We start from the raw sequence: 20,211 nt of genomic DNA, 5'->3' as shown, positions 1-20,211 counted from the left end.
CCGGCTCTGAGGCGGTCACTGGCTTCACCCTATAGTCCGGCGCCGTTGCCACCTCCATCCGCCGCTGTCGTCGGCCGCCCCACCGCCGCCCCCGTCTGTATGCTCGGTCATACGCCTCAGATTGCATTCCGACCGCGTATTTATCAGCGGGCTTCATTGCCGCACTGGCCGGCCGGCCCATTCTTCTGTGAACGGTCGGCAATCATCGGAGCGACACTAGCGCCCCTAGCGGTCGGTAGGTGGCGCTCGGGTGGGGACCGGCGCGGCGCGGTCCTCTCCGAGTCGGGCTGCCACAGCCTCCACACTGGCCAGCCGGCCGGTCAGATTATTTGACCGGAGGACGAGAGGACGGGAGGATAGACGACAGTCAGTTAGACAGCTCGGACAGCTCGGCAGAGGGCGGAGAGACGGTTCATATAACCAGGCCTGTCATACGGACCCAGTCTAGACAGCCAGCCCGGACAGACTGGCAGACAGTTCAGACAGCCAGCGGACAGTCCATCCATCCGATCAGACAAGTCAGACAGCCTGGCGAGCAGCGAATCGGACACCATGCCGGTCACCAAGCCGCCACCCGTCGGCACCGGCACGCGCCTGAAGCGGCCCAAGAACTTCTGGATGACGATTCGAGACGACGGCTATTGTTCGTCAAGCAGCAGCCTTCATGAGCACGCAGGTCAGTAGCCGGTCAGCGGAGGGGTGGCAGAACAGGTGTGTGTGTGTGGGGGGGCGTAACAGAAACGGAGCGAAGAAGCAAGAAACGGAAAGGAACGGAATGGAAGGGTTATTGCGGACTTTTTACGTCGTACGAAAGAAATTCAGCCAGGTCGTACCGCTTTTGGTTTGGTTTCGTCGTCCAACATTTTGACCCTTTACTGATAGTGAATGTGGGGAACGGTGTGTCTCACTTCCCTTGCGTTTCGGCGCATATTATGAATTTCATGGGACTGATTTGGTGACGGCTGGATTATTAGTACTTTTTTAAAACGGCATCTTCCTGTTAAACTTAATTTTCTGTGCATTTCGATTATCGAGCAGTAGTGCGTATTGCTCGTTACAAGATGATGCCTAATTTTCAAAGCCCTAGGTCATTGGCTAACCTTCCAGTTCAGGTCAGTCACTCTACAGTTGGGAGCTTGGGGTCCTGCTTTAATTGCATAAAGTGAACTTCTTCAAACGCACCTAAGTCTTGAGTTGTATGCTACGCCTGCTTCTGAATTTCGGACACATGTTCAATAAAAATGTATTTGTGCATTTCGGGTAATTCTGGTCAGGGCTGGTCAACCACTTTACGCAATAGATACGCATTCCGTCGGGTCTTTAGCAAAAAGCAAGTGTTTACCATTACCTACATACTTAAAGTTTTGCAACAGGTGACATTGGCAAAAAAAAAAAAAAACTAGTTCACAAATGCTCAAATAAATGGTATACCTACTCGAAATCCGCTCCAGAAGCCACTTTCGAAAAGCTGTAAAATTTAAAAGGGTGAGTTAAGGTCACTAAAGGTCAGTAGCGGCGGAACACCTTCAATTAAGAGGGGGGGGGGGGCACTGCCGACTTTTGGTCCCATTCTTTCCATGCAACGCCCACAGGGCTAACGTTAAAATGCCAAAATCAAAGGATGGCACGGTGCCCCGGTGCCCTCCCCGTTCCGCCGCCTATGCCAAAGGTTAACGACCTCGGCCTAATCCTCATGGGACCTTGCAAACACATTTAAATTCGTAGGACAAACATTTCACATGTTGGCACGTTTCATATCACAAAAGTCTTTATGAAAACGCACAGATGCTGTGCATGAATCGAATTGCCATTCAGACCTTACATGGTCGTGAGATGGACATCATTGGTCAAAAATCATTTGGCTTTGCGAAATGCAATTTCAAGGTTATTTAACCCGCGCCCCGCTGGGCTATTCAGCCATACGCGCCCTGCTGGGGGAAGGGGGGTCCTGCCCCCCCCCTGTCTAACTTCCGAACCGATGGTCGTAGAAAGACGGGGAAAACGGCAATCGAAAGCTCTTAACAAGGCGGATCTTAAGAGCCCAAATTTTTTTGCTTAAGTAGGTCAGAGGTCAGGTCAAGGTCAGGTCAAGGGTACAAAATGCAAGTTTCTACAGTATCGGCCTTGCACCGTAGTTGCCGAAGAATGGACTGAGACTGATTGCCCAAAACGTGTTCTTAGGCTACCAAGACAATATTTGCTGCATACAATATCATGCAAAGGTCAAGGTCAAGGTCAGGTCAGGTCACCAAAAACAAAATATAGAAAAGGGCATGTGCGACACATGTTTTATGGGTCATTTTATTCATAGAATTCAATAGGCACACTCAATAAGTGATACGGACCACATCTGGATGAATTTCAGGTCGAGGTCAGGTCAAGGTCAGGTCAAGTGAGGTCAAATTTTGAAGTTGTTTGTTAACCCTCGCCGGCACAGGGCAACCCCCCCCTAAGGTTTTTCGCGAATAACTCGCGTAAAAAGCGGCCGATCGCGACGAAACTCTCAGTACCCTCGCATTGATCAATTTTACACGTTCCCTGAAAATTTCATGACCCTGACCCCAATGACCTTTGACCTGTGACCTCTTTTCCGTGACCATGTTTGGCCGAAATCGCGATTCGGCGTATGTCGGCTCGCATTAGCCGCGCGTTTGCAAGCTTTTCGTGGTTTCAAACGTTCAAACATGTGATTTGATGTTGCTCCCATACATTAGGGTGGGTGTCAAGGTCACCTGAAGGTCAGGTCAGGTCATTGACCTTTGGTGACCTCGGTTCACTTTTTCGAGTTTTACATGTTTCTAGGCTAGTTTTTGGAGCTGAAATCGAATTTAGCAACCATTTGAACATTTACGAAGTAGTTTTGGTGCCTTCGTAACTTGTTACGAAGCTGCCAGAGGCGGTTGACACGTATTGCGAATACCCGTCACAACCCCTACCGGTTGACCTGACCTGACCTGACCTGACCTGGTCTAAATGCTTAAAAACATCATCTCTGATCAAAACTAACACGATATTCGTGATCAGCACCCCGGAAAACCATATAGCAGCCACGCATTACGACTTTAAACAGGTCCCGATTTTCCCGGTTTTCGGGTCATTGACCTGACCTGGAAGGTCACCCGATGACCTAGGACCTTGAAATTGGGTATCATCGGCTTCCTCTCGTGACGGGCAACACGTTCGTTTTTTTTTTTCCGCGAAGCTCTAGCTCGATCAGGGGCCAAACGCGAGGGGGGTCGTACCAACCCCCCCCCCCTTATGCCGTCGAAGGACGCAAAATGGCCTGTGCCGGAGAGGGTTAAGGCCTAAAAAGGTGTCTATCTTTTCAAGGCGAATCGAATGGTGCTATTTTTGATTCCGTACGAGGTCTAGAACGTCCAAAAAATTCATTTTTCAAAAATTTTGTGTGTCGTGACGTCATAGAATTTTGAATAGCTCCCACATTTTTGAACCGATTCTTCTAAAAATTGGTATGTACACATAGACCAGTTCTCTGATATATATTCCGTTTTTTTCGATACACTCAAAATTTTGGATTTTATAATTATTTTCCCAAAAAAGTCAGTGTTTTTTTAAATTGGGCTAAAATCCAAAATTTTCAAAAAACCGAGATAGCCATTTGATAGACAAAGTAGAATAACGTATATTTTTTTTTTTTTGTTACGTCTTGATTCCTTTAAAAATGAAGATGTTAGCGGCGTTTGAAATTTTGCCGTTTTTGAGGCGGAAATTGCGAACATGACGTCACTAAAACGTCATTTTCTCAAACAATTTCGACGGATTTCGCTCAAATTTTCAGGGAACGTGTCAAATTGATGTATGATAAGGTACTGAAAGTTTGACGTCGCTGGCGTAACGCGTTTAGAAGTTATTGGCGAAAAACGGGAGGGGGGCAGCAGGGCGCGAGTTAAAAATAAATAAGCCGTCAGTACTTAGCAGATTTACACCTATAGCTTAGAGTTAAGTGAAGGTGTAAAACTGTATGTTAAAACTGTATGTTAGGTGTAAATGTAAAACTGTACATATCTTCATTTTAGCACATAGCTCTTCGCGAGTGTTGAACCAGGCACGAATGAATATATGCGTGACAGCTGGCTGTTTGACCACTGGCTAAAATCATCAGGATGATAGAAGTATGGACCCAGAGTCTGAAATAAAGCTTATCTATCTATTTATCTATCTATCTATCTACTTAAAGTTTCGTCATGCGATGCGCCGCTTTGTACGCGAATTATTTGTGGAAAAAACGTGGAAGGTACATCCGACCCCTTATACATAAGTGCAATAGTTAGGTGAATAAAGTTTCCTCGAGCTAGAACAGTCCAAGAACTTATTCCAACTCCAGCATACACTACAATAACAAGTTTTCATAAAGGTTTTGGTCACTGATCAGTTACTGGTTATTCGATAGCTTCTGCTTTGTTTTTGTTTTTATGTCTTATTTTACAACTTGATTTGTATACGCCTCAGCGCCTGGCTAATATATTTTGATCACACCTTGCAAATTATATTACATACGCAGGTAGTTTTGTTGTGTATTGTGGCAGTGCACGTGATTGAAGAGCAGGCAGTGGCCGGGAGCGCGTGAGAAACGTAGCTTCAACGGAAGAGAGTAATAACGTAACATGGGGTCAGAAGGACACCCAGTGCCAATTTGCTTAGGATTCAGGGATTTTAAAGGGGTCAACACCTCCTTATACGCACATAAGTATCAAACAGGGCATAAACTCACCTCAGGAGATAACTATGCCAATTCAGCGCCACTGGAGGGATTAGATGGAAACGGGAGGGTCGGTTTGTCTAGCCGAATGTTCTTCGTAGGTGTATGCATGACCGAATCAATGACGCGTGTGCGGGTGAAAGGGAGTGATGAATGGCTATATTAAGGACCAGTGGGAGCTAGACACTCACGCTCGAATTGCATAAATTTCTCGATGGGGTGGAGCCCTTGGCATCGAACGGATACGAAATGGGAACATGGGAAGGCCTTGCCCTGGGGTTTAAAGCCAAGCAATTCCATCAGCCGGTGACAAATCCCATCCCTTCCAAATTGAACCCATTCCTCCCCGAGCAGTGAAGACTATATGTTGTAAGGAAATTGCAAGCCTCTCAAATAAATTTGTACTGCACGACGACGGAGCCAGTGCCATGTGGGAATCAGACGGGCGTTAAAGAGGAGACGCTACACCTGCCCACCCGGTGTCGTCCTCCGAGGCGGACGATACCGCCGCTTAACAGCTACCCGTCGCTCACACGGCACGTGTGCACCGCCAAGCCGCCCAGCAGCACCGTTACAGTACTGGCGCCCTAAACGTGGGGCATTGCAATTGAATTTCAACACGAAGGCAGCAGAGTTGCTTGAACCGAAGAACCCAGAAAACGAAGATGCAAACACGACACCAAACGCAGACAAGTATCATGCTAAGGAAAGATGCACATAAAGCAAATTGGATTCCACAAATAGCAAGATGTTGGGAAGCAAATGTACTGAAACAAGTTTGAAAAGCCATCGGGACGAAAAATGCAGAGGGCTGTCATAGCGAGCGACTGGAACAGCTTCCGGAAGGAGCTCTTCACATAGAAGAGAGAAGGTAAAAGATGCAAAATGGAGCAGGCAAAGTTTATCTCCGCTCCGATGACAGTCGACTGGAAAAGACAAGCAAGCAGTCTCCATATATAGGCAGGAATGCAGCTCTCTCGCATTCTGCTTAAATCACTACTCATTACCAAAATCCCGATCCGGTCAGCGAAAGCAGCAAATTTTCCCCTTCAATGCAATGTCCCTTAAAAACAGTATTCCTTCCGTCTTTCTTGAACAAGAACGGAAATCAAGAAGCAACCTGCCGTGACAGCAAATCATCTAGTCAGCTCAGCCGAACACGCCATCATTAATTTACTGATCTGTCATCTTTTCCAATTATTCCAGCCTTCCCACGATGCGAAGGTCCAGCCCTTCCAACCCCAAGGAATATCCAACCATCCGTCAATCAAGAACCGCGGCTCAATATCTGCTCAGAATTCCTCTCTCATGTCTAACAGCAGGCACGGGCGTCGCCATAAGCCCTGCCGCCTCACTACGAGAGCCGACTGGAGCCGAGGACGACAGACGTGGCGGAATGCGGCATGCAGCACGTGCCAGAGAAGGCCCACGCAGAATCGCTGGACTTCAACAGTCCGCGGGGGACACTGGACACCAGCCGGCATTCTCGGAAGCTGGAGCAGCAGCGGTCAAACAGTAGGTGGGGTGGAGTGTTCGAGGATAGAATCATGTGACATGTCATTGCGGCGTTGTAGTAGAAAAAAGGGGGCTTTGTGAAGGCGAGCTGTAGGGAGATTAGGTAAAATACTGTTTGCTTTATTGTTACTAGGTAAAACACACCTACTGTTTGCTCCGTGTAAGAGCATAGGAACAATGGCATGCTCTATCGTTGCGTCGGCGTTAAAAGCAATGTTACAATTGATTGCGTGAAGAATGTTTAGATGGTTTAATTATGTATGTATGTTAGCCCAAAAACAGTAACCATAGACATGAACCATCAGCCGGCATCAGCCCACGATTAGTGTACACGAACACAGCTAGAGAAGAAAGGAGTCAATGAAAAAAATATGCTCAAAGGACAAACACAGACAAGAGAAAACAAAACAACAAGAGTCAAAAACAGATAAATCGTGACGATGACTGAAGAAACCCAGCCTGCATTGGACACACGCACAAACACACACACATGCACACAAACACACACACACGAAGAAACAAAATTGTGGGGGCACAATTTAAAAGAAATGAGCCTGAAAATGTGACGGAAGCCACATTTTTTCGAATCACAGCTTACAGGAATTGACAGAATCATAAGGCATGCATATTGGTGTGAGACTAAAAGCCAAACACGCAAAAGTGAAATCATCTGAGAAGAACGGCGCTTCAATTCCCGACACCTTCATGGATAACGCGGGTCAACAGGGCGCAGGCGGCAGATGGCCTACCCCACCTGGACCCGACGTAGCGCCGACCCCTCTTATCGGTCGCACGCCAATTGGGTGGCCACGTCAAAAACGGGCTACACCTGGCACTGCAGAGGTGTAAACACTGCCGCCTCCCCGCCCGCATCTACAGGAAAAGCTCATAACGGAACTTTATCTCTCCAAAGCGAAATCGGCCGGCATCCTGTGCGCCAACCCTCTGCACCTGCGCCTGGGATATCGCCACCGGCACCGCCTCGACCTAGTGGATCGACACCGGTGTGAGCATGTCAAACAAGAAACAGCTGACGCAGGGACCCCTCGGGCCGTATCATGCCGCAAGTGCCGCAAATAGAAGGCGTCAAGCCATCAAAATTACACTCACACCGACGAAGTTATCAGCCGCCGACGGACGCTCACCAAAAGTTCCAATCACCCCTCCCTGCGGAATCGGAGGTGCAAATATGTACGTCCAGAAGAGCAGATGTTCCATGCTGAGAGTGGGGCACGCCAATGCCCATATCTGGCATTCACCCGACGAGCAGCGACGCCGACGGTCGGGTACTACTGATACTGGACGGCAGCTGGGACAAATGAGCGTCCAGCAAACAGAGTAATAACTGACGAATTCGCTAATATCACAAGCGTTCGGCCAAAACAGGAACAGCTGGGAAGTTCAATGACCATGGCGGACCATACATATGAACCAATACCCCAGATATCGTGATTTACGACCAAACCAAGCAATAAAGCGCCGACACCGGACAGTGTACCTCAGCTTCCCAGCAGAACGAAGGTGTGCACGGCAGATGGCAAGAAGATAGCAAAAGTGATAAGCACTGCACCCGGCCCAATTACAACCAGCTGGGATAAAGTCAATAACCAGGACCGATGCCACTCATGAGTCATCATACAGATAAAGATACTAGGCCTACCACGCCACACCGATGAATTATCTAGCCATGCTTATCACACCTGGAACACCAACGCGATAGTAATCTGGGTATAAAGGACGAGGCAGTCATGGAGGAGGCACCGAGGAGTGCACAGGACACCGGAGTGCACGGAGCATCGAGTCCGACTGGGCGGGGGGGCAGAGGACACTGCAGTGCACGGAGGATGGAGCACGACGGGAGGAGCGCGACGGGCAGCAGCTGAGGGAAGATCCAGTACGACAGTGATCGAGAGCTGGATCGAGGAAAGTGCACGCTCTCAGCCATCGACAACGGACAAACTGCTATCATCATCGACCTCTCGGTGACCGGCTTGGTCAACAACGCCGTTCAAGTAAGAATTGCCACAGAAAGGAAGTCTGCTCAATCCTTGCCAACATGCAATCATTCAGCTCCCGCCCCTCACATATTCACTCCGTGATTCGCACCAACCGGCTGATGGTTCAGGGCTACCTTTCTCGGGCTGAGCGTGAGGATTAGGCGTAACGGCAACACCATGTAAGCTTCTTTTTTAGGGGGGGGGGGGGCAAAGCGTTGATTGGGTAAATTTATTGGGTGTCTCAATAGGACTCGGGGACTCAGTTTTTAATTGAATCACTGTCGAATCATTGCGTCAGGGCTGGTCGGAATGACAAATTATGTTGCGCGATGGAAAGGTTTGTTACGCGGGTGTATGGGTTTGGGTAACAGATAGCGCGATGTTATTTTTATTTTGGAACAAAATTGAAGCGAGGGTGCGTCTGGTAAATCATGAGGTTTGCGCTTGAATTTGGTTTATTTTACTCTGAGGTGTATTGCGTGAATAAAACCCTGAAAGTTTAGCGGCATGCGTGTAAGAAGGATCAGGAGTGATGCCAAGGGCGATAAGGGCGACATTTACTTAACGGGCGTGAATACCTAGCCAAAACTGAGCGCGTACGGGGAAACATCGAAATGGACCACCTCTTGACAATTTGTCTTATACTCCGATCTCTCTCGCTCTCGCTCTCGCTCTCTCTCTCTCTCTCTCTCTCTCTCTCTCTCTCTCTCTCTCTCTCTCTCTCTCTCTCTCTCTCTCTCTCTCTCTCTCTCTCTCTCTCTCTCTCTCTCTCTCTCTCTCTCTCTCTCTCTCTCCCTCTCTAGATTGTATTCACTATCTTGCCCCCAATGATTGTGCCATATATCGACGCGACTAGCCTAAACCATACTACAACACAGTAAGTCAGAGACCTAGACAATTCAACTAGCCGGAGAGAGGCTGGTTCGAGCCAGGCCCCTGTGCCCGTTTTGACTCTGCTGACGCCGTCCATCACTGCGAGATGGGAAATAAGTATTCCGTGACTCGATGAATTCTACTGCGTATTTCCGTGAAGTATAGCAAAGGCACCGAGCGGCTAGCCGTCCGTGTCGACCGGACTTTGAAGGGCTAGGGCTAATATGTAAGAGTGTAAGAGCGATAAACGAGGGCAATGTTGCCGAGTTATAGTTTCGCGGAGTGGCTCCGCCGAGGTGTTCAGTAGAAACGCAGTTATAGTTTCGCGGAGTGGCTCCGCCGAGAGTATAAACATTTAGGAACTTATCCCTCAACTGAAGCACAACCGGACCACCCACAACACCGAGTCGGCAGACCGGCAGAGGTGCGTACAACCGTTGTTTCCTTTGAGCTTGGGCGAAATTATCCGCACTGTGGCAGTGCGCGCGCGAGAGATAGAGGTGGTCGATGTAAATGTAGAGTCGTTATGCGGAATGGCTCCGCCGAGAGTATTATCATTTAGGAACCTATCCCTCAACTGAGGCACAACCAGACCACCCACAACACCGAGTCGACAGACCGGCAGAGGTGCGTACAACCGTTGTTTCCTTTGAGCTTGGGCGAAATTATCCGCATTGTGGCAGTGCGCGCGAGCGAGAGAGAGGTAGTCGATGGAAATGTATGCACTGTGGCAGTGCACGTGATTGAAGAGCAGGCAGTGGCCGGGAGCGCGTGAGAAACGTAGCTTCAACGGAAGAGAGTAATAACGTAACATGGGGTCAGAAGGACACCCAGTGCCAATTTGCTTAGGATTCAGGGATTTTAAAGGGGTCAACACCTCCTTATACGCACATAAGTATCAAACAGGGCATAAACTCACCTCAGGAGATAACTATGCCAATTCAGCGCCACTGGAGGGATTAGATGGAAACGGGAGGGTCGGTTTGTCTAGCCGAATGTTCTTCGTAGGTGTATGCATGACCGAATCAATGACGCGTGTGCGGGTGAAAGGGAGTGATGAATGGCTATATTAAGGACCAGTGGGAGCTAGACACTCACGCTCGAATTGCATAAATTTCTCGATGGGGTGGAGCCCTTGGCATCGAACGGATACGAAATGGGAACATGGGAAGGCCTTGCCCTGGGGTTTAAAGCCAAGCAATTCCATCAGCCGGTGACAAATCCCATCCCTTCCAAATTGAACCCATTCCTCCCCGAGCAGTGAAGACTATATGTTGTAAGGAAATTGCAAGCCTCTCAAATAAATTTGTACTGCACGACGACGGAGCCAGTGCCATGTGGGAATCAGACGGGCGTTAAAGAGGAGACGCTACACCTGCCCACCCGGTGTCGTCCTCCGAGGCGGACGATACCGCCGCTTAACAGCTACCCGTCGCTCACACGGCACGTGTGCACCGCCAAGCCGCCCAGCAGCACCGTTACAGTATCTTCCTATCGCATTCCCCTTTAGCAACCGGCGTTTGCCGTCGAAGCTGAAGAAAGGTCTTTGCCTTGCAACTGTCGACAGCAGCCGATGAGTGAAGCTTTTAACTCACACACGACAAGTGCCTACTTCCTTCTCCTCCTTCCGATCCGGTTGCCACGACAAGACGCTCCATATCGACGTTTTCTTCCTTGTCAGCGGCAGCAAGCGTTCCACGAATCCTCTCATCATACAACACACAGTTCTCACAGTCGGCTAATAAAGCGGGCGCTCGGGCGGCGCTCAGTGCGCGCCCCCTGACTTCGGTCACCGTCATCAGTGATGCCGTCCGTGACAGAGGTGACGGCCCGTGACGCTCGCTCGCTAATGGCCCATTGATGACGTCACGAAACACACCATTAGGCGGCGTCCTAAACTCCTGGAAGATGCGCTGCGCCGAGGTTGATTTGTCTAGAACAGTGAAGATAACAATTGCGAGCGAGAAGACTGGAGTGCGTCAAAGCGCTTTTTACAATGTTCAGTAATGACAACGCATTGCAGGTATTGTTTTATGTAAAGATCCATAATGATCAGGATTTCTCTCGCCACCTTGCGATCGGCGTATTCTTGCTGGCAAAGCTCAGAACATCATGATCTGAAGGCGCATATTCTGTCATGGAGAAGAGTGATTGATGTCATGGTGTTCTGCCCAGTTGTTTATTTTGATTGAGGGTAATGCAAAGACATCATCAATTATCTCAACACACACTCTATTACACATACGACAACTGCCATCAATTCAATAACAAACTGAAGTTGATGAAACGCGCTGCTCATGCATTTGCGCAGTTGCAAGTACTGCTTCAGCCTTCGCAAGACCTAGCGAATTTGTATTGATACACCTGACCTAAGAGAGGGGTTTATGAACCCGTTCATCGTTTTGCGTCCCACCCCCGTCCTTAATTTTTTTTAGAAAAAATGCTAAGTTGCGAGGCTAAATTCCCGTCACGATGCTTTTATATGTGCTCGGCAGCAGCTTAATCGATCAGTATTGGTGAATACGTCAATATGGCTACTGATAAACATTGCCGCAGCGTACACGCCAAGCCTCTTCTCATTTCTTTTTAGTCATTTTACTGGAGTCTCTGCCAATCAAAGTTATTGTTCCCAAAACACGTCGGCTAACCAACCACTAAATGCTATGAGGTTCATACGTACGTAATATATTTTCAGGTCAATCGGGTATATCAAAGGTCAGGTCAATGACCTATACTAGGTCGGCTTTCGCTTTTAGGACAACGTCCCTGGCACTGAGGCTCGGACTGCCACCGTGTCACCCAGCCCTGCAAATGCTAATCACAAACAACTGCTCGCAGTGCGTTTGCAGTTAGATACAGATCACAGCTATAGATATGAGGCACAAGCAGCCATCCGGCACAGCCTACCAGTCCATCTGTCTGGTCTGCTCCGCGGCGATTCGAACAGGCCTTGAGACAGGCATCGGCGTCACGGTATTCTCTCCGCTACATATATGGGATCCGACCATTTCAGCAATGTCACGTGTCAACATCCACTCAACAAGTGTCAGCTACCTACATTACCTACACTACGTCACGGCGTCTAACGTTAAACTATGCGATTTTGATGCGCTCCCGCCTCCCAAAACTCGACTCACGCCATGGACACTGCACACCCAACCTCCCGTTTGTGATCACGGCACGCACCGTTTGCAACGGTTATATTATAGAAGCGACAGGAGCTCTGTTAGAGGCCAAGCAAGATATCACGGCAGAGTGCCGTTCCTGGGAGTGGTCGCTGACTAATTCAGTCATACAGACCAGTGACCATCTAACCGCGCACCGGAATCGCGAGGCGCGAGCAGAAACATCTTCAGATTATGGGCCGCTGTGCAGTGTGCACACTTATATGTAACAAGCAGGAACATTTATGATAACATCAATACACCGTGCGCCGCGGAGCATATCCCGGCAGCGACAGCATGCCTGAATGATATGGGAGGACGGCTCATAGACTGCCTGTCATCTTATCCGAAATTCCTCACCTATAGCATCATAGCGGATTCTGCGCCATCTACGTGCTCGTGCGCTCACTCTCATCACGTGCCATTCACGTGCGAACAATCCTCAAAATGCTCATTGCTCACGACCCAGGGAGAGCACTGACCTTAGTCCATTTGCATTCTACTGCCACTACCGCCTGACCTCTCAGACCTTACTTTTCTCAGCCAGAACAACCCCCTCCCCCTCCCCTCCACACACACATATTCCCCACCTGCATTGTGTCCGTCCCCGTCGTAGCTGCTCTTTACGCCGTTGGCGATGCTCCCGCTGTACTGCATAAGCTACCTGGGCGGGTCGTGCCGACCAAGGTCAAACTATGCTCGCCGCTACCTGCTGGATGCTGCCGCCGCGGCGCCCGGCCGTGCCCGCGCCGGTCCGCACTCCGCAGTGCGGCGACTGCAGTGAAGCGCGGCTGGTGTGCACGTCGAGCTGATGTGCACAGCATCACATGGAGGGGTGTGGAGCTGATGTCACTGACGTGAGGTCACTCCGAGTGATGTGTGTGATGTCGCGGGTAGAGCGGCGGGTTGGTGTGAGTGACGTTATGGATTTGTGTGCTGATGTTGGAAATCTTAGATAGTGGTATATGTGACTGACGTGAGGGATATCAGTGAGCGAGCAACTGACGTGAGTGACGCTGTCTGGCTGCGAGTGATGGAGAATCCCGCGTTTTGTGGGATTGCGGAGGATACTGATACGGTGCCTGCTGCTCGACACAATACGGTGCCTACCGCTCGACACAATGATGGTAAGACGTCAAGCTGACTTCACAACGCATAAATTGGATGACAATCCGTATTGAAAATGATTAAGTGTGGAACACAAGCTCATTTCGGACTTCATAGAACTTGTGCAAAATTGCTTGAAACGTTTCGTTACAATTAATCTAACCGCTTCCAGAAAAATACTTTTTTTCTTTTTCTGTCTTTCTGTCACCCCCCCCCCTCTCTCTCTCTCTCTCTCTTCCTCTCTCCACTCAGCACCACCTTTCGTTTTTCTACATCCTGTTCAAGTCGATTCCAGCAACCCTGCATACATAAGCAACGAACCGTTTCCCCATCGTTGGGATAAGTGTCACCCGTGCTCGCATGCTCACGTCGTTATGCAGTTATGCACCGAACAACCGTTAATCTATTTTTAGTGCGGCCGCATAATCTAGTCCCGATTTATAAATAGAAACAGGTTTTGGTTAGTCATCCTCAAACAATCATGAGAGTGGAAATGCGAAATCATTCCCGCATTTGTGCATTTAGAGGAAATCGGGAAACAAGACACGTACCGATGACAGTTGGCATACGGTATCACAATTATCGGCATTGTCTCTGGGGATATACAAGCTATGCCTTTACTGAAATTGTTGATATAGGGTCTGCAAGAGAGATGTCAAACTGGTTATTTACATAATCACGTTTTGATATCTATATGTTACAGGGAGTTTGCGAAATCCGTGTGTTTGCAAACTCCCTAGTGAGTTTGCAAACTCCCTGACCCATCAGTGACTTTGCAAACTCACTAGGGAGTTTGCAAATTCACCAGGGAGTTTGCAAACTCACTGACCGGTCAGGGAGTTTGAGAAATTCCAGAGCGATTGGGCCAAATAAAATCAAATGTGTAAGATGAGGGTGGCATACGTGCCGTCCGTGATGTGAAAACAAAAGCGACTAGTGGTACGGCCTACATAACCGTCGCACGCTGACAAAAAGCTTACAGATCCTTCATTGTTCTACCGAAAAAATGCTACTCGCGGCTATGTAAAGGGGAGGTTCGGAGCAACGTGCTCCTCCGTTCCGTCGTTTCCATCCTCAGGAATCAGGATACTGAAATCCTTCTCGTCCACGCCGAAACCCCCACTCCGGGCTGGACAGGCACCTTTATCTCATGCGGGCTGCTCCCTTGGAGCGGCACCGCTGCTCCCGAGGGAGCGCACCCCGTAGCCGGGTGCAAAGAGTGCTTGGGGGGCTGGTCGGTCTGTCAATTCGGACGGGCTCAGCCCCGGCGACTCTGCATATAGGGTGTCTGCCCAGACCAATGTCTCCCCCTATAATTCCTATCATTCGTCCGACTCTGAAATGGTCTTGTCAGACCGAAAGGGCCTAACCCCCAAAAAACAAAACAAAAACAAACAAGCAGTGTGCGCCAGTCGTAGCTGGGCTGGCTGCCAGCAGCGCCGGCTCTCGATGACACGTCTATGGCGGAGTGGGAATGGGCGTGAATTGATGCGTGTGCCTGTACTTTAGCATAAGTGACCAACAGTGAGCTGTTTCTACTTTGATATATTTAGCCTGACTCTGGAATAGCCACACTTGAGTGGAACGGGTCTAACTGGGACGTGAACTAAATAAATGTATAACTAAATGAAGCGGCGGTACATGCATGGGTAAATCACTGAGCAGTTTAAAATAAAAAAATGTATTCATGGTGTGCATATGATCTATAAGCTTTTTGTCAGCGTGCGAGGCCTTAGAGCTAGCCTCCATTGTTTTAACATCACGGACGGCACGTATGCCACCCATATGCTGCACAGTGCACACTTGTTTTTATTTGGCCCAATCACTCTGAAATTTCTCAAACTCCCTGACCGGTCAGTGAGTTTGCAAACTCCCTAGTGAATTTGTAAACTCCCTAGTGAGTTTGCAAACTCACTGATGGGTCAGGGAGTTTGCAAACTCATTAGGGAGTTTGCAAACTCACGGATTTCTCAAACTCCCTGTAACATATACAAGCAATGCCTTTTATGGTTTGCGCCAGCGGCTAGATCAATGGCACGGACAAAAAATAACCAAACATGTCCGTGTATTCGAGCGACGGATCTGTATTCTCAGTGGATCCCATGGCAAACTGAAAGTTGATATTTATAATTCCATTGGATCCTGTATGGTAAGAATAACCCATGTATGATCTTGCCATGAACCAGGAGCAGGATATATGAATCGTGTGGATCCCGCAGCTCGCAACCTGTAAAGCCATGGTCTAAGGTGGTTTCATAGCGACAAAAGTGCATTGCACGGGTTCCTAAAACAGAACCATAGCGCAATGCGCATTGTAGTAAGTGTTTCTTAAATAGAACATATAATTAGGCATGTCGACGGAAATGGAGCAGGATCTTGATCTCACTGGGTTTATAGGAAAATGTTGACAATTATCTATGGGCTCAATAGATCTCACGACAAAATGATATCGCTGCATTTGTGATTCTGTACGGATCCGATAACATTTATAAATATCCGTGGGATCTGATCCCAGGGCCAGGTCCGTTTTCTAAGATCCATGCGTCATGCATTCGTCTGAAAATAAAAGTGTGATTAGCAGTAACACATCAGTAACAAACAATGATCATCAATGATATTGAAATATGACTATTTCCCTAGCAGAAAATGGTAATAGCCAATAACCACTACAACCTCTCTACGCTCCTCCACTGAGGACTTACGGGACGACGTTGCCAAATGCAATGGTCTTAAATATCCAACTCAACCGCTTTTTACAGTCTTTATAATTTGTTTTGCTTCACTTCTCACGTAAAAGGGTACCGAAGATAGCCGACTTTACACTTACGCATTCGGGTTATCGTCCTCAACATCATTCCAGTCTTTACCAACACCAACTTTACGTTCACCATCATTGTCGCCACGCATGACCACCAATTATTGCCAGTACAGTCACATCAACCGTTACCACAACCATATCCAGCATGTCCACAATATCCATCACCGTCTCCAGCACGGCGCTATCCTTACGACCCCCACCATTTACCACCACCCTCATGCTGTTGCAGTGGTGCACGTGGAGGCCAAGTCGGATGCCGACGGCCGTCCTGTTCAGCCAGAGGTGCGCGAACACTGGAACAAGAGGATGGACTTCCTCCTCTCCATTATCGGCTTTGCCGTCGACCTGGCCAACGTCTGGCGCTTTCCCTACCTCTGCTACAAGAACGGCGGAGGTGAGAGAGAATGATGGTGATGATGATGATGATGATGATGATGATGATGATGATGATGATGATGATGATGATGATGATGATGATGATGATGATGATGATGATGATGATGATGATGATGATGATGATGATGATGATGATGATGATGATGATGATACACAACTATAAATTGCATTTTAGATACTTCCTATATGCAAACTGATTCAATGTCTCATTGGAGATTGATCAGTGGACAGGGATGTTGACCAGTTCTGGTTTTCTTCTTCAGGCGCGTTTCTGGTGCCCTACCTTCTTCTGCTGGTGTTCGGCGCCCTGCCTCTTTTCTTCATGGAGCTGGCGCTGGGTCAGTTCAACCGGCAGGGGCCCATCACCGTGTGGAGGATCTGCCCCATCTTCAAGGGCGTGGGCTTCTGCGCGGTGGCCGTCTCCTACTTCGTCTCATTCTACTACAACGTTATCATCGGCTGGTCGGTGTACTTTATCTACTGGAGCTTCTCGTCGACGCTGCCGTGGAAGGACTGCAACCACGAGTGGAACACGGACAACTGCTCTGTGACGGCCAACATCACCTCCAGACAGAGCCCGTCGCAGGAGTTCTTCAGGTGAGTCCAGAGTCACTCGGCAAGAGCGCTTCAGGTGAGTCATACAAAGTCACCGCAGGCGTTTTTCAGGTGTCTCAAAGTCATCGGCAAGGGTTCTGCAGAGTCTCTCCTTTAGGTCTATGGAGCTCTTCGAGTGATTTTAGAGTCCTTCACAGAGCTTCTCTTCAGGTGAGTTTAGGGTTCATAGGAGCTCGTCAGGTGAGGCCAGAAATTAAGTTGTGAGAGCGCTTTAAAAGGTTGTGCAATATGCAATCTTCAGGCTGTGGAAGTTGACAACACCACTAAATGACTGGTAGGTACACTCAGCGAAGAGCATCGCGTCAATATGCCAGAAAAAGGCATCTTTGAAATGCCCGTATCGGCCGTATCACGCAACGCCCCAATAAACCATTACAATTGCATATTCTATTGCATATATCAAATATTAATTGGATAACCTTATTCGAGGTCAAGCGTTGATTGCAACTGAGACGAATAGTCACAATTATCTAGCTTAATTTCTAATGTGCATCGCGGTTGCAGTGATCATTGGCCGAAATGTAAGCTGTTCATCGTCACTGCAACCTATGCTCGTATTTCCCATAATTCATGTCAATTATTGCTGCGATCAGTTACTGGTGGCTGCATTCATAAATTGCATTGATCTTACTGATCAATTAATCAAACTAATTTAACAGACCCTATCCTTTACTTATAAGTAAGCTTATGAGGCGGCGAACTTAAGTATTTTCATTTGTGAAAAGACCTTGCCTCTAACCTCGTAAATCAGCACCGAATCAACAAAGCTGAAAGTAGGTAAACTAAAAATAACACTCTTGTCACAGCACTTCAGTCTCACGTCACGACACCATTTATTTTCGACGAACAAGCTCTGATTCCAATAATGCAATCGGCACTTTTTACTTCCGCCTGTGCCATTCGACGCCTCTAGTACCGCATGACGTTATTGGATCAGTACGTTTAACGCCCACAGAGCAGGACGTTTAACGTTTCTGGATTATATTGTTTAGCGTTTAACGTCCCTAGAGTCGGATGTTGATGTCAATAGCGACAGTCAGCTACCCAGAGACATTATCTGGCGCGCAGCGCACAATAACTGCATTAAATACACATTAGCGGGACATTAGCATGAGCGTGACGTCATTGGTCGTGGACGAATCACCACGAACAATTGATTACCATTCGCTAGCATAAATTATTATTTTTTACAATCCGCTGATTGGCCATGTTTATCATATTTGATTCAAATTTCCACTAGCATTGGTGAAACATAACGATCGCATTACCTGGTAGACAGACCTTTGGAGGACTGCAAATTGTATAAATGATATTTGAATAATTGAAAGATTGCATTCCGAAACGACGGAAACGTCGCACTGTCATTCTTCGACGATAACAACTAGCTGTTTTCCGACCGCCATGGGGAGTTACTATTTATGTGCGATATTTTGTTCTGGTCAATGCCTGCAGTGTGAAGTTCCGCCAGAACCATTCGGTGTTCCGTCCGCTAATCGTTGCACTGAAGGCTTTCGTCACAGTCTAGATAGGTTGACATTGACCCATATTGCTCGAGCCTGCAGCTGCAGTTTATAAATACAGGAGACCGCCAAGGGTGTCGAATGCCGATGACCGCTGACTAAACTGGGTGTGGTCTGAGAAACTTGTGACGTCATTCAGGAACTGCCTGATGTCATCAGTGCAGGATTCCGCCTCGGCACCATGGCAAACAGTAGTAAGATCGAGTACGGTTGAACTAAACAATTGCCTCAGTCTCAGTCTAAGCATTTACAAATGAAATATGTAAATCTTCGTCTATCCAGGCTTTGGGAGTGCCAAGATTAAGTCAGATATTGAGGGTGAGCTATGAGCATGCACATTGCACAATGCACATGTTCTCATGTTCATTATGCCTGACGAGTCTATCAACCGTGTAAGCGATGTTTCCGTTTCGTAAGTCGCACATGGAGATCCCTTACGTCGTCTTACGCCGTTCTTGTCTAGTTGCATGAACCTACGCGTTCATATTGAGGTAGTCCATTGAAAAGCAAGCTGGATTACTTTTTTTTTTGTCCCTGTCATTGACCTCCAAGGCACCTTTGGAACTATTTTCCTAATTCAAACGTGTTTAATAGTCTTTGGAAAAAAACTCGAGTTAGATGAAAATGAATGAAGCTAGTTCACACAGTTAAAATGACGGCCAAGTGTTTTTAGTTATGCATCGGTTGGTGGCGCTGCCCGAAAAGTTGTGTCCCACAGTGAGATACTTTGAAGGAGCAGCCCAGCGGCACAGTTCGGGAAAAATCGGGGAGTTAGGACCGGAGAGGGGGGCGGGGGGGGGGTCGGTCACCTGGTGCCTGACCGGCCGTCCGGCCGCGCGCCGCTCATCTCCGCGAGATTGGTGTCGTGTAGGAATGCCGCGGCTCGACCGAGGACCGGCTAGGCGGCAATCGCGCCGGCCACCGGTACTCGCCGGCCATATGAGCCGACATTCCGCGGCCCATGACCCACCGCTGGCGATCGTGGCTCCTTCTCCCTCCCCGCGCCCCGTGAGGATGACCTAGTTGCCCAGCGCCCCCCCCCCCCGCGGGGTGACGACGGACCCCCACCGGCCGCCGGTAAACGGCCGCTCACGGCGCACCGTTTGTTTACGGAATCGGCTCTCGCAAACCGTATTAATGGCGTTCCGGTATTCCGCTCACATGTCCCGGCTGTTGAGCCCTGTGCGCGAGGAAATGCGCCTTGTGCCTGGCTCAATTCGCGACGCACAGAGGAAGTGGGCCTCGCTGAAGGTCGGGCCTCATATTGAGCTCGTTTCTAGAGCCGGTATTATGCCCGAGGCTTCTGTCGGTCGGTCCTATCGAGGCAGGACGTGGTGTCTTTCATAGTGGCATGCGGGGAGGCACCGGACCGTGATTACGAGCGAATAAACAAATAATCACAGGCGCTTGAAACGTTTCAGTGCGCTAGAACTGCACTGAAAAAGTCACGCGTTGGTTAAAAACAGCCTTTTCAGACTGTTTCACA

At 48.6% G+C, this 20,211-nt stretch overlaps 1 protein-coding gene across 2 annotated transcripts in view; it reads left to right on the top strand.

The window, feature by feature from the left end:
• Positions 1–329: 329 nt before the first annotated feature.
• LOC122363195 (sodium-dependent dopamine transporter-like) overlaps positions 330–20,211 on the top strand; it is a 32,979-nt gene continuing 13,097 nt past the window's right edge. Inside the window, exons 1-3 of one of the 2 annotated variants that reach the window (XM_043332166.1) lie at positions 330–676; positions 16,424–16,588; positions 16,854–17,187. In XM_043332166.1, coding sequence (XP_043188101.1) covers positions 553–676; positions 16,424–16,588; positions 16,854–17,187 — 623 coding nt within the window. In that variant the 5' untranslated portion in view covers positions 330–552. Of the gene's footprint in view, positions 677–13,040; positions 13,397–16,423; positions 16,589–16,853; positions 17,188–20,211 lie in introns of those variants that run through there. The other variant, XM_043332167.1, reaches the window with a different exon arrangement.

The sequence above is a fragment of the Amphibalanus amphitrite genome, unplaced genomic scaffold, assembly GCF_019059575.1.
Source record: "Amphibalanus amphitrite isolate SeventyFive unplaced genomic scaffold, NRLGWU_Aamphi_draft 000609F_arrow, whole genome shotgun sequence".
In the NCBI taxonomy this organism is placed as follows: Eukaryota; Metazoa; Arthropoda; class Thecostraca; order Balanomorpha; family Balanidae; genus Amphibalanus; species Amphibalanus amphitrite.
Note: the sequence above shows the minus strand (reverse complement) of the source record. Positions and strands in the feature narration are given on the sequence as shown.